This window comes from Sodiomyces alcalophilus (assembly GCF_042370955.1).
Source record: "Sodiomyces alcalophilus JCM 7366 unplaced genomic scaffold ACRALscaffold_3, whole genome shotgun sequence".
NCBI lineage: Eukaryota > Fungi > Ascomycota > Sordariomycetes > Glomerellales > Plectosphaerellaceae > Sodiomyces > Sodiomyces alcalophilus.
This window is the reverse complement of record NW_027263534.1, coordinates 1,959,306-1,986,252: the sequence shown is the minus strand read 5'-3', so window position 1 is coordinate 1,986,252 and position 26,947 is coordinate 1,959,306. Positions and strand designations below refer to the sequence as shown.

The window sequence follows — 26,947 nt, the reverse complement described above, 5'->3', positions numbered from 1 at the left end:
CTGTCCTTCTATCCCGTTTGGCTTCCCACGTCCAACCTTGGCCTGGCTGAACTCACCTCTTTATCGCGCCGACGGCGAGCTTGCCAGGCCTTCAGAAGGACAACATGCATGTTAGGACCCAAAAACGACTTAGACCAACAAGGGGCGTTTCGCAACGGATTAAGTACCTGGATGCATAGCCACATGTCGTCCCACACGAGTTGCTCGCGACCTTTCGGGAGGTTACACATCATCCACGAATTGAAGAACGCGCCCACATTGTCCTTCGTAAAAGAGTGCAGGTCCGGGACTTCGGGATACCCTTCATAATAGTGGTCGTCGCTGTTCGACACCAGGTATCCGAGCCCCTGCTCCGTTACGATGCAACGCATCCACCGGCAGAGTGTCGCGGGGTTGTCGGGGTATTTGCCTCGGAGGAAGTCGTCGAAACACCGTGCTGGAGCGGGAGCCAGGGGGGTGAAGATGTCCCAGATGGTGTACGGATGGTCTAGCATGGCGGTCCTGTTGCGGCGGCGTGTTGTATGGGGTCGTGTAAGCTGATGCCGGCAGAGGAACAGGCGGGAGGGGATCTCTGTAATATTCGTTTTGGGAGTGCCATTTCTTGGTCTTTCGTATCTAGGAAGGCCTATTGTCGTAGTTTATAGCCGTCATCCTATCTCTTAGGAATATTATAGAATGTAAGAGAGTCTCTGGTCAAAGAAGGCTGTGCCCCTTTACCCCTTTTCCGTCGGTCACCATTCCGAGATCGCCGGATGGTATATAAAGACAGAATACCGAGCTGGGTACAAAAGGCCCGTTCCCGAAATATCTTGTTGCATCAGTTTCCTTCTCATTGCACAGGGGGGGAAAATGGACAGTCCTTGAACGGCATTCCCACACCCACTCTTTAACGCACAGGGTTACAAACTTGTAGCTTGGGTTGGATAGGAAGATACTGCATCTAGACACCCCCTGAGCACTAAAAGAAGAAGCACCTCTGCGGGAGAGGAAGTTATCACAGAACACCACAGCCAACACTCCAAGGCAAAGGGAACACAGAGCTCCGACAATCAATGGAATGTAATACAGACAAGAATAGAGGACCCAAGAAATGAGAACATGCAGTACCTTGGGTCGGCCTATATGTAAAGAGGCCTTGCTATCTACAAAGCGAGCCGAGCCGCCCATCATCCGGTAAATCCTCCCCCTTGTCCATCGTCTAGACCCCTTCCTTTACCGAGCGTAGCACCCTGGAGAATCTAGCATCAAGCTAGGAAGAAACAGGGAGCAGCAATCAATGAAAATCCCTTGGCTCTAATCCGGGGACACCACGAGAACAGTGTCGGCCGGGACTATGATCAAAAAAACAGCTGCCATCTTTGCCACCGTACCCTTCCTCATCACCGCCTGCACCCCTTGCCTACCACCGAGAGCCAACACACGAGACACATACGCGAGCGATGCGAGCCTTGTATCAAAAGAAAAAAAGGGAAAGAAGCGAGAACGACAAATCCTGAACTCCGACTCACACAAGTTTCGTTCCTGACCCAACCAAGTCGACGTCCTGCCCCGAAGCGCCGGAACCGTCCTACCGCATCGCATCATCAACCCACCCCCAAGAAAAGTCGTTGAGATCGCAACCAGCCCTAGCTAGCCCCCTTGCCTTGTTTTCACCGGCCCGATTTGTCGCCCCCGCCACTTCCCGATCCAAAATCCGGCTCCGTTATCGCCTTCTTGTCCTTCCTCGCCTTGATGACAAACTCCGCCATGATCTGTATGTGATCCGACGGGAAATGGTAGTTGGGGAATGCCGGCACCCGCTTGAGGTACTCCGAGTCGGGAGGTCCGAGCAAGTCCACCACCTCGAGCGTGTTGGTCGAGTACCACAGGTAATCAATGACATCGACGAAACCGGGCGTGTAGTTGGTGAATGGGAGCTCGTCCGGTGTCCCTTGGATGTGGGCGTAGGCGTCGCGTAGGCTGAACGGGTGCTCGATGCCGTCCCTCGTGAAGCTGCCATACTGGAACTTGGCCAGCTCCAGATGATCCGGGGCTACCCGACCCTGGGAGAGGAGCTCGTACACCGAACTGTCGACGGTCGAGTTGAGATCGCCGCATATTAGGAGCGGGATGTCGGTGTTGTTCCTGTATTCCTGGCTCGGGCCGGGTTCTTGCGGCGTTGGCGGCCGAGTCGCCTCCTCGCCGCCCTCCTTGGTCGGCGTCGAGAACGAAAACGGCTTCTTGTCCTTGACGGCCGGCCATCGCACCCATCGCTCCGCATATTTCGAAATCTGCTCCATGAGGATGCCCGTCTGGATCACCTTGACGTCCGCAAGGACAGACTCCCAAGCAAGATGTCCGTTAACCAGGATGATGCGGGCGCCTGTGGCGCGACTTTCCAGGAAACAAACGACGGCGATATTGTCCTTGGGCATGACCCGGTTGAATACGTCGTGTTGGTTCTTCATGTCCGGCCTGTTGATCGCGATGGCCGCAAACTCAATGACATGCTTGTCCAGCAGAATGTACTTGCTTGCCTTGTAGAATGTGGCGCAACCGTCCACACCAAGAGCGTCCTTTTCGCCCATGGTCTTCGCTCGCGTCTTGGGCCAATGCACACCCTTGTAGTCCATTTGGGCCAATGCAGGGCTGAACTCTTCCTTGAACGACTCGGTCGATATCTCTTGCAGGCAGAGGAAATCGGCGTCCTTGTCACGGAGCTCCTCCATCACGCATTCCTTGCGATACTCCCAGTTCAAAGCGCCCGTGGGAGTGTAACCGTAGGTCTGCGGGGTGGCATACTTGTCGCAGAGAACATTCCAGGAGAAGACCTTGATCCGCTCCAAGTTTGTAGAGACATCCTCTTGAACCGTGATGAATTTTCGGGGAGCCGGAGGAGGAGGGACTAGATGAAAGTACGGGTCAGCACGAGATGATAAGAAGGAAAAGATGCAACTGTGAAGCAGGAAAATGGAGCGAGACAAAGTCACGATGGGATAAAAAGGGCGCCATACCGGGTGCCTGTTCCTTGAGAAGATTGATAAGGCTCTTGGTTCCCCGTTCGACAATTTCCTGCTTCAGATCTGGGCTGAGAGGATTCCCCTCGATGCCAAGCTGCTCGAGAAGATGCAGCGAGCCCAGCTCGTAGGGAAGCGTGCGGATGACATTGTTAAAGAGAAGGAGTTCTTTTAGGTATGTACACATGCCGAGCTCGGGTGGCAGCTCGGTGATCTGGTTGTAGGAGGCCTCGAGATGACGTAGCTGGCGCAGCTGACCGATAGACGCCGGAATGTGCGTTAGCTTGTTGGATGCAATGTACAGCTCGCTAAGGAACGAGTAGGCAAACAGGGCCGGGGTTAGGTTGCGCAGTCCCTGGCCACTCATGTCGAGGTTGTGCCAGGCCTGGTGGCATCTCGCCTTGTCGACGCTGTATGGACGCCTCCTGTCATCCGCGCCCGAGTCGCCCGAGGCGGTCTTGCCAGAAGTGGGAGATGGGTAACTGATTCCCTTGTTTTCAGAGGCCTTCAGGCGAGCATAGTAATGAGGTTGGGCCTGATCGGTCATGGCTCCGTGCGCCCGTTCTGCCTCTTTATGGAGGCGCAGTTGTTCCGCCCAGTGCTCGTTGATGGGCTGGGCCTGGCCGCCCCGGGTCGTGGTTGACGACGTCACATGGCCGTTCTGGAGAGCGCCAGGGGTGAACTGGGTGGTGTTGGACAACACGCCCGACGAGTAGCTCGAATGATGGCCTACGCCATTGCCATTGCCGTTGTGCCCGGTGTGGTCCTGCTGGACGGACTGGTGATGTTGGAGGTGCGACTGTTGGTGATGCTGACCCTGCTGGTAGTTGAAGGGCAGAGGCATGCGCTGGCCGGCCAGGGCACCACTATTTAAGCGGGAAGAGTGGCCCTGTTGATGATTTTGAGAGAACATTCCTCGTACGTCGGCAGCCTCGTGGCCTGAACGGTCAAGGGAGGGATTGAGGGAGGGGTGTTGGTTCTGGAGTTGGAGTCGGGAGAAAAGAGAGGATGTGGCTAGAGTCAGAATGTTGCGGGAGGCGGTTTCTTTGGGCGATATGAGCGAGTTGATGTATAGATCTCGAACAGACTGCTCGGAGTATGGGTGACCATCTGCCATCTACCGAGCATACCCAGGATGTGGAGACAGTGTTAAAAGGCGAGACGGCCGTGGAGGCCAGGTGTGCCGCAGCTCATGCAAGTCAGGTAATGAGGGACGAATCCGGTATCGCGTCGGTGCGGGAGATAGCAATAGGACGACGGTAGGATGCTCCTGCATCGAGTACCCTGTGGAGGGAGAACAATATCGGGGTGCGGTTAAACGATTGCTGGGGAGAGCTTTTTCTCTGTTGGGGGTCTATCAAATGTCCATCAGACGGCCGAGAGCAAAACGAGTTGATCAGTTGTCGGCCCGTCGAAGAAAAAAAATCGGTACTCTGTCGGATAGGCTTCTCGATCCGCACTGTAAGGCAGTCAGAGGTTGGTGATGTTTCAAAGCTAGAGAGCGTGTGGACTGACAATGCGGGACCGTATCTAGAACTTGTCAAGAGAGGCGGAAGGTAGATGGTTTTGATTCTGGTCTGGAAGACGAGGGCAGGTCAGTGGTAAAGCTTCGACTTTGAGTTGATTGGGCAGAGTTGGATGGATGCAGGCGCTGAGGCAAGAGGCTGGCAACGACAAAGAGGGATACGGCTGACAAACGCCATTTGGAGTACCACAAACCTGAACGAGTGAGCACAGTGAGATGCGATATCAATGAAGCATTGAATGGATATTTGTGCTGATCAGTGGTGCTGGGGTTATGTTGATGATTCAAAGACACCATGGTGTTGAGTAGCCGTCGGGTCGTCCAAAGCGCATCAAGGCGGCTAGTCAGATACTAGCGGATGTCACGTGTTTGGTGTGCACGTACCATATTGCAATCTGAATCAAGCTTTTCAAGAGGTAGGAAATCACGTGAACAAGGCTGAAATTTGGATACCTACGACGTATTCAATTCAGTGGTAATCTAGACGCAGCTCTACAGAGTAGAGGAGAGATATTACGAAGTAGGTTGACACGAGACAGAATAGATCTGAGGTACACTTCCACTTCCACTACCTAAAAAGGACTCCCGTTCGGCGTATACGGAGCAGTGTCCGTATCCTACTATAGGAAGAAGGATGGGGTAGTCACGGGATCGCGGTCTACCAAAAGTCTAGAGAACTAGCGAGAAAATACTGTGTACTAATACCACTCTTATTAGTTCCTAATAACGAGGGCGAATACATATAAAAGATGCTATGCAGTGGTGGTGAAGGACAGTAGATCGACGTCTTTTCTTCTCTTATTCCGTAGGTGTTCTCGCCCATACAAACACCTAGCGAGACGGAAAACGAATGCCATGCCACTTAGGTAATACATTAGTCAGTGCTTACATAAGTATACTGTGTTCAACTCGTATGTATGTAATTACAGATTAGGTCTGAATGGAAGGCACGAACGTCGACCTGTGCCTACGATGCACACCGGGTGGCGCATCATAGTCCACCGGGTGACTAGATCAATGACTGGCAGGAATTCTGTAATAATTACCTGAGGCCAAGTCGCAGTCAGAGTTGGAATGGGCCGCTGCATTTACTGGCCCGTTCAGAGGAGAGCATGCCGAAGCTTTTGCTTTCCAAGAGCCCTTCGTTATTGATGGCGATGTCTTATTATTGACTTGCTCGCATCGTGCTTGTCACTCAGGTAGAATCGTCACAATGACGGCTGCATGACCGTCCTACGGGGGAAACAATCGGCTGAACTGAAAGATCCGAATTCTCCCACCACATGCCAAGGACACAGGGGGACGAGCGGAAAAGCACGATTTTGACACCAGCCTAAATGGAAATTGTCCTCAGATTCGCTGAATGGGTAGGACATGATCACGGAAATGGTTGGCCCACGGAAATGGTTGGCCCACGGGAATTATCCGTACGAATATACCATACCAATACCAACTCGGTCGCCATCAGCCCTTGCCAAACTGGGAGAGAGGAGACCCCCGGAACATGGACTGTTACTCTGATCACGCACTAATTATACCGAACACCAGGTTGACCCAACCAAGTTGGCGTGCTGTGCCTGGTTGTGTCGAGTTTGACGAGCCAATGGTGAGGCACGGAACGAGCCAGGGCTGCCTTTTCGTCCCGATGTTCCTCGCAACCGAGCAGCCCCAAAGGCGGAGAAAGCCATGGCTACGAAAGCGGTTTCCGTAGGAGTCTCAGATGCGGGGGAGGGGCCCCAGATGTGTGGAGTGCGTCTCCCGTAGCCATCCAGCACCATGGAACCTCGCCCGTCACTGGGCCCTCATTCTAGGCTACTCCGAATAATCCAGGGCCAAGGACGTTCGTGGATGCGAGGATGAGGCCCCGAAAAGGCACCAACATCCTAACTAGGCCCGGGTGAACGATCCGGGGTATGAAGATTAATATTTCCAGTGCATATATTAGCAACCTGTCTCGTTCTCCCCCACCTGCGTCTCTTATTTCCTTTTCCTACGGAACTGCTGCCTTTCAACGTGTATGCTTTGAAGGCGTCACTATCGTTTCCTGGTGTTTCCTATTCATTCGAGAGATTGAAAATCCTTTATCCAACCAAGGATCGATCGGTCAGGGAGAAGAAGTAAGCACAGCGCCGGTGGTCGAATTTGTCGAAGCGCCCGCTCACAACCAACTCCGAGGTATGGCTGTTTTCATAACGATCCCAATGCACATCGGGTTAAGAAACGATTTCAGGTCCATACCTAGTTGCAAGATTTTTCAGCAACGAAGAAATGACATCCAGCGACGTGGGTAACCTACACTCGACAGGAAACAAGGAATTAGACTACGACTACTGAGACGTAAAGTCGCCAGTGGATATCCTTCTCCTACTTCACCACGGAGACGGATTGTCAGCGCCAAGGCACCGAGGGCCGCATCTCTCACCAACCGTCAGCGACTATCTCGGAGTTTCCGCGGGCAAATAATCTGCGAATAACACCAGTTGGCTCTATCCACACAGAAAGTCGAAGAAGAGAAACCAAGGAAGAAGGGAGTGTCGCAGAAGGGTATACCGCATACGAACGTTACACAGGAACATCGGATTCGGTTGTCCCTTTATTATCCCGACCCGTTGCAGATTCTCATGCAGCTTGGCAACCAACAGCACGCCCGCGCAACCTGTTGGCAGTACGGCCCAATACCAGGAGAAGTGTCAGCTGTAGTCGACCCCGCGCCCGCGCACTTCCTCTTTGTCCCAGAACTCCTCACGTCCCCGACTCCTGACCCGACCTCTTCATACGGCGTGCAATCTTCAGCGGGGATTCACAGTGGATACCAGAACGAGGAAGACGTCATCCCTGACACTAACATTTGAAGGTGATAAGGAAGAGCACAAACAGGGTGGCAGGGTATCAGGAATCGGGAGCTCATGCCACTTCAGACGAGCCCCTGTCGTGGTCGCGTACAACCTGAAGAACCGTTTCTGAAGATCAAGTCTCATCACGGGGAGTTCCCGGTAGCTCAGGGACAGACTGCTACTCTTGTCGCCAAAAAAATTACAGGATACGAAGAATCGAAGTGAGACGGACTTGGAGTTCTTGATCTGTCGCCTCAACGCATGCCCTCATTGCGACGGTCGCTCTTTCACCCGAAGGACGTGGTGTTTCGAGTTCATTCTCTCACGTCGCTCCTCGACAACCTGGTCGTCCCATAGGAGTCTACCCAGTCCTACAAATACCGGAGATCGACCAACTTGTCATTCGAGCTGTTCGGGAGGGAAAACCAGCAAGGGTTCGGTTCTTCCGTCGTTCGTAGCAGGCAGGAGTGCGGGCAGTGGACTTTCGGACTTTCCTGGTTCCTCGTTCATCTTCCCCCTGCGACGTGTCGCGCACACCTACAACAGAGAAGGGCTTGTTCTTGCTCCTTCTCAGCCGGAGTTTTACGTCTGACATCGCCAATTTGGACGGTCCCCCCACCGAAAGGCGGGGCGCGACGGAAGTGCAGTCGAGGTAGGAATCATGGCGGAATTCCTGGGGGGGTACATGTATGCCAGCATGCACCCTGTCCTGCCTCTTTACAATAAGCAACAGTCGCAAAACGAGGAAAACCAAGGCGATGGCATTGATGAACATAAAGTCGAAGAGAGAAAGCCAGCCAAGGCACCATTGGCACTCAGACGCAGACGGGATCGGTCGACGACGCGGTCCCAAAACGAGAACAAGGAACGAGAGGAAGACGCAAGCAGAGCCAAGGCCCGGCACAGGGACAGGGACAAAAGCAGGGGAAAAGGCCGGGAAAGAGCGAGGAGCAAGGATAGCCGCCGGGATAGCCGAAGAGAGAAGGAGAAGTTACAAAAGAGGAAGAAGAGACTAGACGAAGAGCGAGAGAGGGATGAGAAGAAGAGAGGGAAGAAGAAAGAGGAGGAGAGGGAACGACAGTTGCACCGACAAGGCGGAAACGCGGACGAAGACGAACAGGGAGAAGAGAAGAGACCGCCAACATCACGAAGGGAAATTGTTGGTGGAAGGTTTACCAACCCCTTTCGGTCCACAACTGCAGCCCGTGCGCTGGCAGGACGAAGTACAAGGACGGCGGCAGGCGGCGGCGACCCCTATTACAGCGACAGTGAAGGAGACAGTGGCCGATACAGCCACCACAGCCACCGAAGCCACCAAAGCCATCACAGCCGAAGCACTTCCAGTTCTCAGTACAGCCAGTATTCGTACAGCGAGCACAACCACACCCACGCCCACAGCCATAGCGGCTTAGCAGGGATCCCAACGCCCGCCACACACGCTACGCCCGCTATACCTGTACACGCTATTCACGCCACATCCACAACCGATTCCTCTTCTTCCCACACTCGATCCATATCGGTTCCATTACCACCGCCTGTTGGACGACCACCACAAAGACCACTACCACCACTACCACCACTACCACCATCGTCGTCGTCGTCGACAATTCGGGCTCTTCACGGCGTGCCCTTGTCGCCCACCAGGAATGCCGCATCCCCTCCATCTCCTCTAACCGCAAGATTCTCATCTCGACCACAAACAAGGAGAAGAGTTACCCCCGCAAGCCCCGTCACCACCGCGACCCCGCTTTCATTTCGGGAGACGGGAACGGACACTACTGAAATCCCCATTGGTCCTGACCATCGTCAGCAGCAGCATCGGCAGCAGCCACAGCAAAATTATCAGCAGCGTCATCACGGGAGCGCGCAAGGCGACCATCATCAACGCGACGACACAGACCCAGAGAGCGAAGACCAAGACGCGGACACGGACGCAGACCACGTCGAAGGCATTGGCTCTCGCACGCCACGGGCTCGGGCCCACCAGCACCACGCGCTATCCTCGTCCCCCGTCGCCACATCCCTTTCGAACCATTCGCTTGGGCCTGGCTCATCACCATCAATCGGATTCTCCCCGGTCAAAAGCCAGTCCCCGCCCGGGCCACCACCCCAATACCTGACCAACAGCCGCGATACCTGCGACAATTGCTCCCCTGTCCTTTCCCACCAACAGCAGCAGCACCACCAAGGCCGAGCCCACCTTAAAACCCAAGGCCGACCCGGCGATCCCTCTCCAAGTAGCGCCATCACTATTGGCGACCAAGGCGACCAAGACTCAATCGACTCAACTCCCAGTCCAGGGCAGACCGCCGCCCGGCCACTCTCTCCCCAACGACTCCACGCCCTCCGCCTGCCGAGCTCCTCCATTGCATCAGCTTCTGCGGCTCCTTGTGCTTGTTCGTCGGCGTCGAGGGAAAATACCAATATCTCCTCTGCTGATTCCTTCTCCTCGTCGCCCGTATCCGTATCGGCGGCTGCCACTGCAACGGCAACTGCAACCGCAGCTGCAACTGTTGCTGCAGTGTCCCACCCCCCCCTGGCCCTGGGCCTAGCCCCGACCCCGGCCCCGGCCCAATCCCATTCAATCCCGAAAAATGCAACAAAGTTCGCCAACATGGGTTCTTCCTCTTTTGCCAAACCCTCCACCTCAACTTCTTCCGTCACATCCTCCTCCAACGCGCCGCACCACCCCTTCTCCTCTACCAAGATTACCGCCGCCACCCTCTCAATCGCCGCACTGACCGAGACCATCTCTTCCGCCTCGGCCTCCCTTCACTCTGCCTCATCGCGGGCGATGACCTCTTCGAACCACACCAATGTCTCCAATCCGTCCCTCGATGTCGCCTCCTTCAAAGGCAGCTCCATCGCCGTCTCCGCCGCCCCGTCGTCGCCTCGCCCTTTCTACAACCGCGCCGGCCGCACCTACCTCGCCGACCCCAACATTCCCTACCCTCTCCCCGTCGACCTCCCCGAACTACACCGCCAGAGCTTGCGCACCCTCCTCCTCATCCAGATCTTCGGCGCCCCCGTCTGCTCTCCCGTTTTCGCCCAAAGGCCACCGACCCGCGTCCTCGAGGTTGCCTGCGGCACGGGCTTTTGGAGCATGATGTGCCATCGCTACTTTGCCAGCCGCGGCCATCCCAACGTCTCATTTACCGGACTTGATATCGCACCGCTCGCCGCCAGTGATTCTGGCAGTGGACTTGGTGATGGTGATGGTGGAGAAGGACGGGGAGGATTGGGTGCCGGTGCGGGTGTGGCAGGATGCAGCTCCAAGCCGGACCGGGACATGAAATGGCGCTTCGTCCAGCACGACATGCGCTGCATGCCCTGGCCGTTACCGGACGATGGGTTCGACCTCATCATGGTCAAGGACGTGTCCATGGCCCTTCCCGCATCTCTGCAGCAGTCTGCCATGGACGAATACATCCGTCTCTTGCGGCCCGGCGGCGTTCTCGAGATATGGGACTCGGATCACCAAATCCGCATGCTGCGCCCGCATGCCCCAGCGCCCGGGGGAGGCCCCAGCCGCGCCGGCGAGGCCGATGACTCCTCGACCGAGGATGAGGCCGACGCCGCTTCCAGCTTGGGAGCCTACGTCATGACGGCCAACACCCCGCTCTCCGCCCCGCTCAATGGTTTCCTGGTAGAGTACAACGGCTGGTTAAACCGCGCCCTCAACGCGCGCGACTTCAACCCCGTCCCCTGCACCGTCGTCGGGCCCATGCTCCTGCAAGAGTCGGAGGAGCTGTGCGACGTCCGCAGCCGGCGGCTCGCCGTGCCGCTGGCCGAGGTCCGCTGGGAGCGCGAGGGCGTCGGAGGCGTCGTCACCAAGGACGGGAAGAGCTACGTCGAGACGGGCCTGCGGAAAGACGTTGTCGGCAGCGGCGCTGTGGGGCTGAGCAAGACTCTCACGGCGAGCCAGGCGGCTGTCCGAAGGACGGCCATGCTCACGGTCGTGCAGCTTATCCAGAGCCTCGAGCCTGTCCTGCGAGAGACGAGCGGCAAAAGCCAGGACGAGTGGGACACGTGGATGGGGAAGATGATGAACGATCTGATGCGGGATAACGGCGCCTCGTGCGGTGAATGCCTGGAAGTGGGTGCTTGGTGGGCGCGAAAGAAGGGTGGTGTTACGCGATCATGAAAATGTGGCCCATTCCGCTCGAGAGTTCGTGGAGGAAAGAAAGGGGAGCAGCACCATACACGAGAGAGGTGCTGTGGAAAGGAGCGGTTTTGAAACGTTTCGGCTTTGACTTCCCTTCCTTTTTGTCGGGGATACGCATGGCCGGAAGGAGGCACGAGACCATGGGAACGATGAGCGAAGAGTCAAGATGGGGTGCAATGATGGGATGTTTTGACGTGATGCTATATTGCGGATACCCTTTACATTCCAGCTTGTGGAACTTGTTACTACTTGTGGATCACGTCATTGGGCTATTTCTTGTTTGGCATTCTTTCTCTTTTGTCTTTGCCTGGTCGGACAGTGCATCTTTTTGCGTGTCGGCCTACATATTCATCTTCTTCCTATTCCGGGTCTTCTTCCCCCCACCACTGCCCTCGACTTGCTTCGGGTGTCACGCCTCAGGCCCCTTCCACATATCGTTTCCTCAGGGTGCGGTACCGTTTGAGATAGTACCTGATAAGATTCTCATCAGCTGCTGGAGAGGCAAAGATACAGAGGGTTGGGAGCAGGGACGGTGGACAGAGGTAACCCGTGCACCGGGTTTGAAACGAGCGCTGAGCGCTTGGTTCGTCTTTGTGGAGGGGGGTAGGGGAGGCTTGAAGTGAACGGGGGAGAAAGAGTCGGGGGAGGAGAGAGATGTCTGTGTTTCCGTTTTCTTCCTGGTACGGAACCGCGGTTTGGGGTTTTAGGGATTCAGTTTGATGTTGTTGACTTGACGAATAGACTTGACTTCGTTCTATGCAATCGCCCCAGATGAAGAATTCGCAATGAGATTGACGGCGAAACAAGAAGACCTAGAGCCCAGGAGATTCATCCAGGGATAGGGGAAGGCAACAGGCTGCAGGAGACAGGACAGAAACGAGAGCAAGTAACCAGGCAAGACAACTTACAGCGCTTCGATCTCTAATAAGGATAGCAAGGGTAGGCGGCAGGTCAGCACCAAATTCAGCGTGAGGAAATACATCGGAGAGAGCAATGAACGAAGACTCCAACTCACCCTTCTTGACGAATTTGGCCTGCTCGATGCCGCGACGGATGGCTTCTTCGTCGCGCAGGCCGGCATTGGCTTTGAAGGCGCTGCGAAGGCGCGTACGGAAGAAATCGTATCCTTGGGGGTACTCCCGGCCTAGGAAGAGGAGCTCTGTCATTTCGGACGTTGGTTTAGTATTGGCATTGCATGGATATGACGGCTCATTGAGCCGGTTGTACTGAAATCCAGGTTTGGGGATGGGCGGCTCTGGGTGATTTGTCCCGGTTCACGAACTCCGGGGTACGGAGGGATGTAAGGCGATTTCGGGATTCCATGGCTGCCACGAGCGAGCGGAAGAATACAGAGGATAAGGAATCAGATGAGGCGTAATTGATCTGCCCAGACTCACCTTTATAAATGGCAATAACTTGTCCCCTGAGCTTGGGATTCGGGGCGCTCATCGTTGCTGTCTGTGTTGATTCAAGCGGAAGACGTCAAGCATAAGAGGATGAAGCAGCGCAGGTCTCTGCGACTAATGGTCACCTTAGAGCATTGGCAACCTTTTCTCTGTTCTTGTGTAAGTTGCGCTATTGCCTGATGTAGTCGCGATGTCTGGATGAGTATAGTATTCGTATGGTGGGCGAACTGTTATGGTCCTTTGTTGACGACTGACCTAGATGACGTTGGTAGTGGGGATGTGCCTGACTGTCATCACATGGTGCCAACTGAAGACTCCCTTAGGTCACATCCAAAGCACGGACCAATCTCCTTATCTTATCGTCCTCTTCAGGTACATTGCACCATTGTGTCCCCATTCCCAAGTCCCCGCCCAGCATCGTCCTCGACGCACGCTTCTACGCCTCGTCTTCCACCCGCTCGAAAAGGGGCCCGTTAAAGATGGCGGCACCGGCTGCGTCAAAGGCCTGGCCGCCTGTCCGATTCGTCCCCGCATACCTCCAGCGCATCGGCAAATGTCTGACCTTTGGCTGCAACCCGGAGCAGACCCGCGTAGCCGCCTCCATCGTCCGCGACATCACCGAGAGATCACACTACCTCAATGCCGCCGCGCAACTCCATCTAATGCGCCCGGACCTCGTGGTCGACAGGCTCCGCGTCCCGGCCAACCCATTGTCCCCGTATCAGGTGGATAGACGGACACAAGAGACGGGGGTGGACACGAGACCAAATTGGCAGGAGGTACCGCTCTCCCTCATCTTGTCCACCGACCTCGGCGCTTCGAGTATACGTGTGGTGGTTACATCTTGCTAATTACCGATGATTATATTATCTGTCTTTCTAGCAAGCACAATCGTCGGCCATCTTAGCCGCGCTGGCCGAGAAAGGGCTTCCCCAGCTCCTCCGATACGCCCAAGAAACGGCCCCTGCGGAGTTCCAAAGCGACTGGGCCTCGTACATCAACTCCAGTTACATGGACGGTGGTTTTAGGTTATATTCATCCAATGTACAAGTCTTCAAGGTACACCCAATCGCCAAAGCCCCCTGCTTTCCCTGGATGGGTGAGACGGCTTGTAGACTGACGTGCTGGTGGCACTCGCAGATCCCCCAATTCCCCGATACCGTCAGTGTCTACGGCCGGTTTGCCCTGGCAAACGGCAGAGTGAAAACCTTCCAGATTGTGCAGACCATATGGTCGCATTCGCGCATGGTACCGCTGGGCGTGGTGACATCGGCCCTGAGGCCTCATATTGCCGGCGCGCGCCCGTGGCTACCGCATATCAGGAGACTGGTCGGGGAGACGAAGGAGCAGGCCGAGGAGGCAGGCGCTGAGCTGCGGGATATTGCGAACAGGATCACTTGGCTGGAGAAACAGACGTGGGATCGGGCGGATGCTGTGGAGGATATGGGCGCGGCCAAGAAGTGACATTCATTCAAGCAAACGGTCTGCAGGAGGGGAGGTCGTCGAGAGGCCACCTCAGCCTCTGGGCCACGGGCAAGCAGGGATCTGAGAGGATTGACAGGCTCCTACGGCGTTAGTTTGACCTCTGTCCAACGATGACTGGTGGTTGTCGGTGCCAGTGTCCAGTGTATTGTAGGGGTCCTTATCCATCCTGACCCCCGCATCTTGTGGTGAGACCAATGCTGCCAACCAAAAAGCATGAGGAATGGGAAGAGGAAGGGAAAGAGAAAGAGGATCCTGCCAACAAAATAGCCCGCCCATTGGTCGTGACGGATGCAACTACGCGTTCCGGCTAAAACAAGTAGGTGGAAGTTGAGGATGAGCATGCCTCCAACCAGACACGTACCATGTGTCGTGTCAGTCCAAGAACATTGGCGATCCACATGTGGACGTGGGAGTCGCGGGGATGAAAGCTTGATGGACTTGCTGGCGCTGTCCAAAGAACGTTGTACAGCGTACCTACATGCGGGGTCGTCAGAGCGCACGTACTGTATATGTACTGTAAGCAAACGGAATGCCGTCTTTGGTAGGTACCTTGGTGAGTAAGACGGTACCGTCGATCAAACCATGCACCTCCGTTATCAGACATCCTTAGGTACCTACCTAGGTACCTTACCTACCTACCCGGGTTGGGTGGGGTGTAGGTCAGAGCTTGAACAGAGGATTTTGCTCTGACCAGAGCCAGGTCAGAGGTACAACTGTCAACATGAAGTTCTAAGACTGTCGACAGTCTGACCAGTCATCGGGCTCTGACCTATAAACCCCCAAACCCGGGTAGGTATCCGTATGCCGGCGTGGGTGGGTGGTGTCAGAGATGGCAACTTGCTCCCACTCCGCCTTTCCAGTTGGGCCTCGATGAAAAAGAGAAATGAAATCATTGTAATCGTGTCATGCCGTAGCGGCGGAATACATTACAGTTGCACGACTACAGGTAAAGGTTTTCAATAATATGTTGCATTAGCGCGTAACCAACGATACAAGACGAGTCAAACAATGACACCGCAGGATGCAGCGCGTCTGTACAGAGTATGATTCGAACTGAACGGCCCATTGGAGTGAACAAATGCCGGCAGCGATAATCCCCCACCAATCCGATTAAGGAAGAGGGGAAGAGACAGGGCAGTCGTTTGCATCGTAACCAGTCAGCCAACCAAGCTCAAGTACGAAGTATCTGAAGATTGGCATCCGACTTTGCGCCAAAAGGGAAGGAAGAAACATGAAAGCTTGCTTTCTTCTAATTCTCCATGGGCTTTAAGGGCCAGTCTCTCGGTACCATTTCTTTCGAGACTTCTCCCAGAATTTACTGCAGCTACTGGTGGCTTGATATTCGCATATCGAAACTCGAGGAAGCGATGCCATGATAATAAGGGGAATATTAGTGGCTGCAGCCCCAGTGACACAAGAACGCGAACAATCATTACCGAGGATGGGTATGAATATGCGTACGGATACTGAACAATGTGTATATGAAATCGACCGACTACTAGAGTCTCCGACTACTACCACTAACAGACCCGTGACCACGCCAGAAAACGGGGCCGGCCCCGCCAATATGTCGTGTGTACGTTGTATATGATGAGGCATTTGCCTGACCCGCAGCGATCGGCCAATGGATAATGTGGTAGTTGGAGAAGAACCGTAAAAAGGAAAAAAAATACAAGTAAAACGTTGTGTGCATCTTTTCATGGTGGGTGATTCTTCTCGTTTTGGCAGCGCCTCGGCAGCCATACATGGGACACTGCCGAGTAGCTGCCGACCCGGGAATTAGGGTATGGGCCCCGTGTCCAATAGGGAATAGGAAGATTCCATCTCGAACGCTGTGAAAGGACGCGCGGAGAATTGAATGACCGCGTTTGTTCCCGCTAATAAACAAGTGCACGATTCCCTGGCAGGTAATTTCTTGGGTAGGTACATACACATGTCACATGCCTTGCTAGTTATGTAGCTAGAGAGTATGAATGAATTATGTTCTGCCGTTCTGCCGTCCGCAGTGGGATGACTGCCTATATTATGTGCTATTCATAGATACAATGTGTATAGCAGTTTCGGAAAAAGAAGATTGCTGTGCTGTGTTATGCAAAGTTGGCAGGCAGCAGAAAATGTATAACTAGTAGTAGAGAGGCCCGAGTATCTGTACAACGACCAATATACAACGTATATAGTAGAGGCCCTTGCGCGCCGTAGTACGATGCAAGATGCAACGAAAATGCAAGCTCGCAATCAAAACATTGATGGGAGAGCCAGAGAGAAACGTTTTGAATGTACGAATAGAGAACCCATCAATCGAGAGAAAACAAGCCTTATTAATAATAGGCACCTCGTAGTACTTCGTATCTGTGTATGTTGGACTTGAGGACCAATACTAATACCTACCTCACGAAGTTACAACTACTTCGTAGAGGCTAGAACCTAGAGACCCATATGACTAGTATAGGAGTATAGGCGGAAGAATATAGCAGAGGAAGTCCGTGGAAAAACCTTTGCCACCGAGTTAACGAAATTAAGGAAAATAGGAAAAGAAAACATTGTGGTCACGCGTTGAAGAATATCTATGTACGAATCCCGTATGTATCGTATCGTATCACCAAGCCAAGTCGGTACTTCGTGCAGCAGCACCTTAATTAGCACATCGGGACATGGGCCACGAGGCGGCCGTGCTACGGAGGCTGGTACAATGGGATACAAGACAAGTACTTCTTGCATCTTGTGTTCATCACATACACCCAAGTATACAGTCTGGATCATCTCTGATTACACTGTACATGACTGGTTTCCAGCTGGGACTCCACAAGGCTAATAAATGCAAATGGAGACTTGCGCAAAGGTGCAGGAGCGCCACTATCGTGCCTACCTGGGTTTAGCGGGCAGGTATTAGTCGAGGCAATACTACCCGCCAGTGTTCTTTCTCCCACCTAAAAATCCCTACCTAACTTGGAGACGAGAAAAGGCACGCATCTTCCTCCAACTCCATCCAACTCCTCCACCACCACCCCCAGTTTCAATACCACCGCCATCGTCAGCTCGTTTCCACGCGCTGTTGGGACGGAAATATCGACACGTCCCTCCGGCAATCATCAAATTCGATTAAATTATTCGGTATATCTTCAGCTTCATCTTTTCTGGCCGAGCCGGAAAGTTCCCAACATTCCGGTCTTTCTCTACCGGAGAATCCGGCCTGGCTTTCAAACCCCTAGAATTCGCAGCGAAGACACGAGTGACACGAGAAGGGCGTGGCCCGGGAAGGAAGGAGAAATATCGACATACTAGCGGGGGGGAAAACAAACATACAAAAAAAAAGAAGAAAAAAAGGAAAAAGAGAGAAAGAGAAGGACACAAGGGAGCCCATGTCTACGAGAGTTTTGGTCTTGTGGATCGGATCTGACGTGTTTTGACAAACTTTTTATCTTTATCTTTTCTTCTTCGTCAGTGCCAGCTTCGTCCCTGGAGGATCTGGAAACAACACGCAACGGAGGCACCCAGGAACGTTATCCTGCTGTCGCTGCTGGTCCCGACCTGCTCCAGGTGCCCGGGTCGGTAGCTAGTCTCAAGAGTGCGCATGCCTCGTGCTTCCACCTCGAAGCGACAGCAAGGCGCCGCGAACCAGCGTGATACTCGGCACGAAAATGGCCTGGTAGGGCCTGCAAAGCGAGTCCCACCCAAGAAAAACACACCTCAGCTTGAGGGGCTCGCTCGGTCTGCGGCGCCAGACAACAATGCTTCCGGCCCTGTGCTGCCCTCCTCCCAGCCCATTGCTACTTTCCATGGAAACGGAACTGCCAATACCAACGGATACGTCAACGGATACATCAACGGTCACGCCAACGGGCACTCCAGCGGTCGCCCCAACGGTCACATCAACGGTCACTCCAGCGGTCGCCCCAACGGCCGCCCCAACGGTCACGTCAACGGTCACATCAACGGTCACGCCAACACCGGCAAATCCCATCTCGAAATGGCCACCGACCCGACATCTGGTGACGCCGCCCCAAGGAGGAGCTCCCTAGGCACCTACTCCGAGTCCCCTGCTGATTCCATGGCCTCGCAAGCCGCCAGCGGTCCCGGCGCCGAGACTCTCCACCGCCAGATCGACGTCAATGCTACTAAGAATGCCGACGTGCACCGTGATCCTGGCGGGCCGTTGGAGTTTGCTGCCACCGTCCTGCGCGCCCTGCCGCTGTACGACACCCTCGCCATCCTCATCCTGCTGATGCAGGTGCCCACCGTGGCCTTGTCCGGCATTTACATGGCCTTCACCTTCCTTACCTTCGTACCACCCGTCACCACCAGCTCGGGCATGAATATCAATCTCGCCGAGATTTTCGACTACAACTCGACCATGCCCTCCCTTGTCACCATTCTCTGCATGGATGTCTTCATCATGCTCATCTGGCTCTTCCTGTGGCCGCCTATCCAGGTCGCCATCCTCGATCTGGCCAAACCCGTCATCGCTGTTACGCTCGGCGGCGGGTCGAGTTCGAGGGAGGGCACGTCGAGGAGCGTCACCACGTGTTTTCTGCTCGTCATAGCTTCGCACTTTGTCCGCGGCTCCAGGTTGCACTGGTCTCGGGCGACGCGCTTTCTGCCCCCGAACTGGCGCATATTTGCCGATGCCGAAGATGTGCTTGAAGTCGTGACGCCCGAATTCGACAAGCGAGGACCCCACAGCTGGATCAAGAGCGTATTGGCCATTCATATCCTCACCCAGGGTATCGTGCGGTACATACGGGAATGGTATCTGAGGAGGGAGAAGGGAACCGCGCCATCGCCCGGCCAGCCGGACCCCGAAGCAGCCAAGCCTGCGCCGGATTCGACAATCGAGACGAGTTTCAACGCGACCGAGACGGGCACGGAGGTTGCGGCACAGCAACATGGTACCGGTTCGACCAAGAAAAGAAGAAAGCAGAGCACCCAGGTACGGCTGCAGCAGCCGCTATGGGCCGCCCTGGCGAGCACGAAGATCGTAATGGTTAAGGAGTACGAGCTGTCTCACGCGGCAGCCGAGTCGGCCGGATCGAACGCCACCGATATCCATAATTTGGGGAACGCACCCTTCGATTCCGAGGCCGAGCAGATATGGATTTCGTACGTTGGGTATGACGAGGTATGCTTCAACACCAGCCATTTCGCAGACAATTTCGCCATGTCCGCACAGATGGGGCACGTAGACCGGCCGGCCGGTGTGGACATGTCCAAGCCTTTCTACGTCCGAATTAACGACGCCTTCTGGCAACCGACGCGCATCTTCCGAATTCCCAACGAGGAAGGAGACCACGCACAGGAGCCCGGCTGTCGATGGTGCGGAGACATTTATGGCCTCCGACCGCTGTCCAAGTACGTCTGCGAGTTTGTCGACACGCACACCGACCGGGTCATTTTCTCCACGAGCATCCGTACGACGCAGGCGCCCACAAAGGATCAGGAGGGCCTGCCGAGCCCCGCGGTCAGTGGGCAGCAGCTCCTTCGCCCGGATTCGCCTGCGACGACGTTAAAGAGTACGATCAACGCGCAGAGCGAGAAGCTGGCGGATGAGAAGACGAAGCTCAAGAACTTGCGCAAGGAATGGAAGAGCAAGATCACCGCGCTCCGGAAGGAGAACGAAAAATTGGACAACGCGATCCAGTCGGCGGGGAGCAACGACGACAAGCTCCGGCAGAAAATCATCCAACAGGAGACCCAGCGGACGCAGGCGGACAAGGAGATTGTGCAGCTCGACGAAGCGCTCCGTGCTTTCGATGCGAACCCGGAAGGCCTGCAGGAACGGAAAAAGCAGGCGGAGAAGCTGTGGTCGGAAGAGAAGGCCGTGTTTGATCAAGCGTCGAAGCGGTTTAAGGAATTCAAGGCACGGTCGGCGGCCGAGATTAAGAGAAAACAGGACGAACAGAGCAACCTGCAGACGAGGCGCAATAAGACGGCGGCGCGTATTGCCAAGGTGGACAACGAGATTGCGCGGATAACGGACGCCAACAACCGCGGCCTGGACGAGGCCGAGCGACGGAGGCAGGGCCGAGCGGCGTGGGAAGCCGAGACCAAGACGATCGAAAACAACTTCAAGGAGAGCATCAGCACCATCCAGGCCAGCAATGCAACCAAGCAGGGACAGGTTAACCTTCTCCTCGGCCAGCTGCAGTCTTACCACGAGCAGATGAACTTTAATAGCAGCAGTGGCTTCTCGTTGGATGCGACGACTCCGGCGGGTCCCCAGCAGCAGCAGCAGCAGCAGCCACATCCCACCGCCTTTGGCAACCCGGCTGCGGCGACCAACACGTGGAACCCCAACCCGGCGGCCCCTCCGCATTACCCCGCGTCCATGTGGCAGGTAGGCAATGGCAGCGGCAGCGGCAGCGGCGCGGCTCAGAGCACGACCGCGTCCAGTAACAGCACGGGTGGCGGCGCACCGCTGTCGTCATCGTCGTTGCTGCCAGCGCCATCGATAGCAGGGGCCAATTGGTCGCACGCAGGTCCGCCGACCAGGACCCGAGGCCGATCCAGCAGCATGCTCAGCGACGTCTCCGGGTTCACGCAGTCGAGCGGCGAAGACGACGAGTTCCTGTCGGTGACCAATACACCCGCCCAGCAGCAGCGGCAGAGCGCCGGTCATCCAGCACCCTATGTGTCTGCGGGTCCGTCGTGGCGACCGCAGGGCCACGGGCGCGGTGCTGGTTCCGGATTCGGCTCAGGCTCGGGCAGCAGCGAGGACAGCGGTGGCGGTAGCGCCGCTCTTCGCGATCCTACGACTCCAATTTGACTCATCGTGGCGGCTGCTGCTGGTGGTGTGGTTCGGTAACGGGTGACACAGGGTTGGCTAGCTTGTCGGTCTTGGATGCACCTCTCGCTGCCGTGGTAGTTTTGGACTAGCGCACTGCTGCTGGTTGATCGTTCGTTTTTGTTTTTGGGTTTCTGATTGCCTACAGCTCCTTGGATTCGAGTCGTGGCCGTCCGGACAGTGCTGGGAGGATTGTTGAGACCAGATTCTCTGCGTTCTCTTGCAGCCTCGTCTCCGGAAAGCGCAATATGTTCAATAGGCCTCTTCGCTTTAGATATTAGGTAGTTTGATGCTCGTCGTCGTCCTCGTCGGCAGAGTCCAGTTGCTCAATAACTGACAGCGTTGCTCGATCTACGTGTACACTGCTCGTGAAATACTTTTATTTTGTTTCCTTATTTGATTTGATGTATTATTCAAAGCTTTCTGGCTTGAAGCACCCAGAAGGTAGCAACTCTATCTGCACTCCGCCAGAGACATCACAACAATAAAGCAACCTCGGGGCCAATACATGTGGACAGCTATGCGAAGTCATTGGGGTAAACCATGGGTCTGTTTCCGATGGATCCATCACCCTGCTTCTGAGGGTTATTCTATGCTATTCTGTCTGATTTGTCCCAAAAATGTTGCCACATGGCGGTATGAGAGGTACATTTTTGAATATTCACATATTACAGCAATCCGGCTGCACAGCATAAAATAGTTACCGCTTTGGTACCGACGTGAGTGCGTAGTAGGCCTGAGGTACGACTGTGAGACGTTCCTGTAGCAGGACCCAAGGAGAGAAAAAATCGAGCAACAGACGCAAGCCTGTGCAGTAGAAGGTTATGATAGTCATCAGCAAAACACCCCGAATATTATTGAATTAGCGAGCGATAATGCTCTCTCTGTCATATTGACCTTTGAACCTACTACCGCTCGAGAATATACGAGTTTAGCCGCATGCCTCTGGGGGAACTCTGTGTTCAGGCCATGCCACGACAGGATGTTGTACCGTCTTAGCGGTGGAGGGCGAACCTGCAGCAAGCCAATTCGACTCTTATAAGGGGGACGGGACCGATACTGATTTTTCAGTGCGTTCGGGGCTCGGTGACGAAACTTTGCCCTCGAATCGGAATGCTTTGCCCTCATAGAGAGAAGACAAGGCTTATTCGGCCGCCGAATCCCATTCGGAATAGGGGTGTTGCGCAAGAGCAATGCAATGGTGCAAGAAGATTCCCCAAGCCCCTACTCGGTCCAGCGGACTGAGTGTGGGCTTGCCAGGTCCTCGCTACAATCTTGTCACACTCTTCTTCACGACTCCCCTTCCCTGACCAACTCGGTGACGGTAACAATATCGTATCCCTGTCTCTTAATCTCGGGGAGGACACTGCGAAGCATGGGTATGGTCCAGCTCCTCCTGTCGTGGCATATGATGATGGCGCCGGGCCTTAGCATGCTCAGAATATGGTTCGCGTTGACGCGCCACCAACTAATCTGCGGATCGTGGGGGTAGATGCTGCCCAGGACGAGCCTGTAGCCCAGCTTATCGACGAGGACGCGCATGCGGTCGCTGAAGAAACCCGACCCGGGGCGGAAATAGTTGGGCGGCATGGGAAGGTCCTCGGCGGCGTAGACGCGCCGGATCACGTTGCGGACGGCGCGGATCTCGTGCTCGAGCTCGGCGTCGGCGAGCGACCGCGACGGCGCGTCGCGCATGGCGTGGTTGCCGAGCTCGTTGCCGTCCCGCACGACCTCGCCAAGGACGTCCTCGCGGCCGGGGACCTGCGAGCCGATTACGAAGAAGGTGGCCCGCGCGTCGTGCTCCCTGAGCAGCTGGACGATCTCGGCGGTGTGTCGGGACGGGGCGTCGTCGATGGTCAAGGCGACGACTTTACGGGTCGTGTCGACCTGCCACAGGACGTCGGGCCATTTCCACTGGAAGTACCGGAGCAGAAGGGCGGGCGGCTTGTAGATGACGTAAAAGGGAGAGGCCAGGAGGAGGACGAGGGCCAGGAGGGTGAAGAGGGTGGTCATTCGGTTGCGGCGGACGCGTCTCCGCAGGTTATTGGGCAGTCGGAAGAGGCGGAGACGCGGCATGGTCTCATGGTTTATCAGCCACGGTGACCTTGAAGGGGTGGAAAAGAGGTGGTGGGAGGATTGGCGGTCATTGGTGAGGTATTCATTTGGGAGAGTATAGGGAATATTACTGCCACCGACCTCGGCATCGCAGGGATTCCTTAAGATTAGCTCGAACAAATCAGACGAGACTACAGGTACGGCAGCCGGCAGGTCGGACAGTGTTAAATTTTAGAATTAGTAACTTCTTTTAGGCGTACCTGGACTGTATAGATAACTTTTCTTTACCTGATTAAGGAGTACTGGTATTTATACGCCCTTTGTTTATTATGGGATTATTTATCTATCATGTAAGAAATGATATTTCACATGTAAGACCCACTTTATAGCGGGGCTGTGATAAGAGCGATAAGACTCCTAAGTACTGCACCAAATTTCGATGTACCAATTTCGTGCCCATGATACCATATAACCCCTGTTTTATTGTGTTAAAGGTACTTTCGCGGTTTACCCTTTTAGGAAATTCAAAAAGGTTCGAGAAGCGTACCTTTACTAACAGCACCTATATACATACAATATAATACATAACGTATTCGTACGTTATATATTATCCTGGATCCGATTCTAATCCCTAGTTAATATCAGGTTTGAATAGCGAAATGCCAGCTAAAATAACTGTCCGGTCCTCGAGCAGTCCTAAAAAGAGAAGAAGGACGAGGGTAAGGACGAGAGTAAGGACGAGGATATCAGTTACGTTAATACCGCGTTAAGGAGCTACAAGTTAGACTGATAGGGTACTTAGTCCCCTTGTTCGGTACAGCTAAAACCCTGTATCTTATATAGAAAATGCCCTCTTTTGATGTATCTACTTGTACTCGATCCGCTTATTATCGTGATACTATTGGTCTATTTGGATCCGCAAGTACACCACACACAATTAAACAGGGGTTGGGGTGTAATAACTCGCGCGGGCGATTGAACCGATTGAAGCGATTCCAATCATTCCATCGGTTCCATCTGTTCCATTACCAGTTCCATCGGCTCTATCAGTTCCATCATCAGTTCCATCGGCTCTATCAGTTCCATCGGTTCTAGCAGTTCTATCGGTTCCTATCCAGCTAACCAGTTAGTTCCTAGGCAGCCCGAGTACTATAGTCACGTACGCGATAATCGCCCGCCCTCTAGCTAGTCAGTCCATAACAGGATCCACGGCACAAAGATTCGGGCTGCCTAGGAACTGATGGAACTGATGGAACTGATGGAACTGATGGAACTGATGGAACTGATGGAACTGATGGAACTGATGGAACTGATGGAACTGATGGAACTGATGGAACTGATGGAACTGATGGAACTGATGGAACTGATGGAACTGATGGAACTGATGGAACTGATGGAACTGATGGAACTGATGGAACTGATGGAACTGATGGAACTGATGGAACTGATGGAACTGATGGAACTGATGGAACTGATGGAACTGATGGAACTGATGGAACTGATGGAACTGATGGAACTGATGGAACTGATGGAACTGATGGAACTGATGGAACTGATGGAACTGATGGAACTGATGGAACTGATGGAACTGATGGAACTGATGGAATTGAAGACGAACCTACCTAGCTATCGTGACTGTAATCTGCAGGTACATACAAACTTAGGCCCCGTTCGACAATTTCAACAACTTGTTGAAGAATTTCAATAACTTTGTGCAAGGTATATCGTAGCTAAGACGCTAATTTAACGCCGATTCTTTTTCACGATGTACCCATTTTATGTAGAAATACAGAAGTACGTATTTTATATGCAGAAACCACCACTTTTTGCTGGTGTAGAATATCGTGACTACTCCTATATACATCGATAGCAGACCTAGGTACGTAGAGGAGGTCGTGGAAAGGTCCTAGTTATTCGCACCTACCTACCTAGGTACCTACCTACCTACCTACCTACCTACCTAGGTAGGTAGGTAGTCGTAACTACGAATCACTTCTTAAAAAATATTATTATAGCTACGAATCGCTTTAAATTATAAGTCAGCCTCGTTTATAACGGTGGCGGCTAATTAATCCTAAAAGTTATTAAAGATCTTTAATAACTTAGAAGCACCTTTTGGGTGCTTCCACACTTTCCTATACAAATACGAATAAGTTATTGAAGAACTTTAACAAGAAGACCCTTGTCTAGCGTGGTACTTCGAAAACAGGGGTGTGACAGGGGTATGGCAGAGGTTGGCATAAAAAATGCGATTATTACGAAAATATCATACAAAAGGGGGCCCTTGTGCATCGGTGGGTCAGGAGTTATGCATTTTTTGGTCATGTTGACGATTTTTGTCAGGACACTAATATCGTACGAAGTGTGACTTATATTCATTGCAGACTATGAAAGAGTACCAGTCTACGATGTCAAATATATACCTTAAAAGAGGGGAAATAACACTGTGATACATCTAATAGAAGTACCGCCGTATTCGGAGCAGTGCGTGACATGGCTCTGCGAATATAACCCATCGGGCTTACGGGGTCTTTAGGCATAAATACCTAACACACCCCCCCAGAGCCGCAGGATTGATCCTAACGGTTCTGATCGAATTAAAGCTTAAAAACAACGTAAAAATCTAGGGTTTTTAAGCCTAGATATTAATCCAAAGGTCAACGGCTTATTAAACAGCTCCTGCCTTATTATGATCCCAAAACAGTAGTCAAATTAACCCCAAAAACAACGTGATAATTATTATATAATTATAGTTAATCTAATAATCGCGATCGCGATCTAATCTAAACCACTATTAAGGCGGTAGTAATCGATCCGCTTAAACTAAGCCGGAAGGGCTCTTTTCTATCCTAAGTATCTTAACGAACGTAGCGTGCTTTTATGGCGGTAACGCCTTCGTTATCCTATCGCTAACTATCTCGTTAATAGCGATCTAATTAATCACGATCTCCCGGCGTTATATGATTTGCCGGATCCATAGGGCCTATATATCGAGATGCTTTAATTTCGACGTCACCTATAGGCGCGGGCTTTCTAGTAGCTGACGGGTCTGGTTATTATCGTAATAGATAGTGATAGGGTTAACCTTAAAGGTTAACGTTAGGTCCTTTATTAATCGCAGCGTCGCGATATACTACTAGGCGGCGGCACTTAAAGCCATAAGCTCTGCCTTTATACTAGATATAATAACGCTCGTTTACTTATTCGCCTTTTAGTCGATAGGACCTCTAAAAAGCATAGTTATATAACCCTGGGAGCTATACCGAGTCTCACGATCATCTCTAAAGGCGGCGTCGCTTATATAAAAGAGGGCGTATTTAGCTAGGGTTTTATTAGAATCCCGTGGCCTAAAGGATAGGCAGAGGGACCTTATTAAGTCGAGGTACTTAAGGTACCTATTAGCGGCTTTATAATACTAACCGGATAGATTAGTAGCGAATTCGGCTAGTCTAAAAGCAGCCTTTACGATATCCGGCCTCGTTTAATAGGCGGCGTAGTTAATCGATCTAACCTTTTAAAGATATAGGTGGATAGAGTCTTCTAACGCCTACAAGCTATTCGGTTCTAACGTATCGGGAAAGGTAAGCGGCGTAATAACCCTCCGGCTAGTAATAATATTTAACGCCTTTATCTTTTTAATAATATAGTTATTAAGGGATAACTATAGCTTTCAACGTTAACGATCCCTTATAACCCTAATACT

At 53.4% G+C, this 26,947-nt stretch overlaps 10 protein-coding genes across 10 annotated transcripts; 5 read left to right on the top strand and 5 right to left on the bottom strand.

The window, feature by feature from the left end:
* Positions 1 to 215: 215 nt before the first annotated feature.
* ACRALDRAFT_1062608 (uncharacterized protein) lies at positions 216 to 685 on the bottom strand (the record flags this gene model as incomplete). Its single annotated transcript, XM_071016634.1, has 1 exon — positions 216 to 685. A coding segment is annotated over exon 1 (272 nt), but the record flags the coding sequence as incomplete, so codon positions are not given.
* Positions 686 to 1,649: 964 nt separating this feature from the next.
* ACRALDRAFT_1031469 (uncharacterized protein) lies at positions 1,650 to 3,909 on the bottom strand (the record flags this gene model as incomplete). Its single annotated transcript, XM_071014908.1, has 2 exons — positions 1,650 to 2,884; positions 2,994 to 3,909. 2 exons carry the CDS (start codon positions 3,907 to 3,909, stop codon positions 1,650 to 1,652), a joined length of 2,151 nt encoding a protein of 716 aa, XP_070875956.1.
* A 6,240-nt stretch (positions 3,910 to 10,149) lies between these two features.
* On the top strand, positions 10,150 to 11,499 carry ACRALDRAFT_2101648 (uncharacterized protein; the record flags this gene model as incomplete). The annotated part of the gene is made up of 3 exons (XM_071023069.1): positions 10,150 to 10,540; positions 10,619 to 11,178; positions 11,263 to 11,499. 3 exons carry the CDS (start codon positions 10,150 to 10,152, stop codon positions 11,497 to 11,499), a joined length of 1,188 nt encoding a protein of 395 aa, XP_070875955.1.
* A 775-nt stretch (positions 11,500 to 12,274) lies between these two features.
* ACRALDRAFT_208844 (uncharacterized protein) lies at positions 12,275 to 12,969 on the bottom strand (the record flags this gene model as incomplete). Its single annotated transcript, XM_071022517.1, has 3 exons — positions 12,275 to 12,423; positions 12,479 to 12,775; positions 12,813 to 12,969. 3 exons carry the CDS (start codon positions 12,967 to 12,969, stop codon positions 12,275 to 12,277), a joined length of 603 nt encoding a protein of 200 aa, XP_070875954.1.
* A 375-nt stretch (positions 12,970 to 13,344) lies between these two features.
* Positions 13,345 to 14,951, top strand: ACRALDRAFT_1080989 (uncharacterized protein). The gene is made up of 3 exons (XM_071019094.1): positions 13,345 to 13,705; positions 13,809 to 13,985; positions 14,067 to 14,951. The coding sequence occupies exons 1-3, from the start codon at positions 13,406 to 13,408 to the stop codon at positions 14,388 to 14,390; spliced, it is 801 nt and encodes a 266-aa protein (XP_070875953.1). The 5' UTR covers positions 13,345 to 13,405; the 3' UTR covers positions 14,391 to 14,951.
* A 1,157-nt stretch (positions 14,952 to 16,108) lies between these two features.
* ACRALDRAFT_208842 (uncharacterized protein) lies at positions 16,109 to 16,346 on the bottom strand (the record flags this gene model as incomplete). The annotated part of the gene is made up of 2 exons (XM_071022516.1): positions 16,109 to 16,235; positions 16,306 to 16,346. The coding sequence occupies 2 exons, from the start codon at positions 16,344 to 16,346 to the stop codon at positions 16,109 to 16,111; spliced, it is 168 nt and encodes a 55-aa protein (XP_070875952.1).
* Positions 16,347 to 18,420: 2,074 nt separating this feature from the next.
* Positions 18,421 to 21,560, top strand: ACRALDRAFT_2058613 (uncharacterized protein). The gene has a single exon (XM_071021849.1). It carries the CDS (start codon positions 18,460 to 18,462, stop codon positions 21,169 to 21,171), a length of 2,712 nt encoding a protein of 903 aa, XP_070875951.1. The 5' UTR covers positions 18,421 to 18,459; the 3' UTR covers positions 21,172 to 21,560.
* A 170-nt stretch (positions 21,561 to 21,730) lies between these two features.
* ACRALDRAFT_1062605 (carbohydrate esterase family 4 protein) lies at positions 21,731 to 23,306 on the bottom strand. The gene has a single exon (XM_071016633.1). It carries the CDS (start codon positions 23,263 to 23,265, stop codon positions 22,480 to 22,482), a length of 786 nt encoding a protein of 261 aa, XP_070875950.1. The 5' UTR covers positions 23,266 to 23,306; the 3' UTR covers positions 21,731 to 22,479.
* Positions 23,307 to 24,103: 797 nt separating this feature from the next.
* Positions 24,104 to 24,339, top strand: ACRALDRAFT_208839 (uncharacterized protein; the record flags this gene model as incomplete). Its single annotated transcript, XM_071022515.1, has 2 exons — positions 24,104 to 24,115; positions 24,190 to 24,339. 2 exons carry the CDS (start codon positions 24,104 to 24,106, stop codon positions 24,337 to 24,339), a joined length of 162 nt encoding a protein of 53 aa, XP_070875949.1.
* Positions 24,340 to 24,574: 235 nt separating this feature from the next.
* Positions 24,575 to 25,821, top strand: ACRALDRAFT_1092981 (uncharacterized protein; the record flags this gene model as incomplete). Its single annotated transcript, XM_071019645.1, has 9 exons — positions 24,575 to 24,892; positions 24,942 to 24,956; positions 25,029 to 25,038; positions 25,083 to 25,088; positions 25,465 to 25,477; positions 25,548 to 25,582; positions 25,629 to 25,639; positions 25,707 to 25,728; positions 25,808 to 25,821. The coding sequence occupies 9 exons, from the start codon at positions 24,575 to 24,577 to the stop codon at positions 25,819 to 25,821; spliced, it is 444 nt and encodes a 147-aa protein (XP_070875948.1).
* Between the last annotated feature and the right edge of the window lie 1,126 nt (positions 25,822 to 26,947).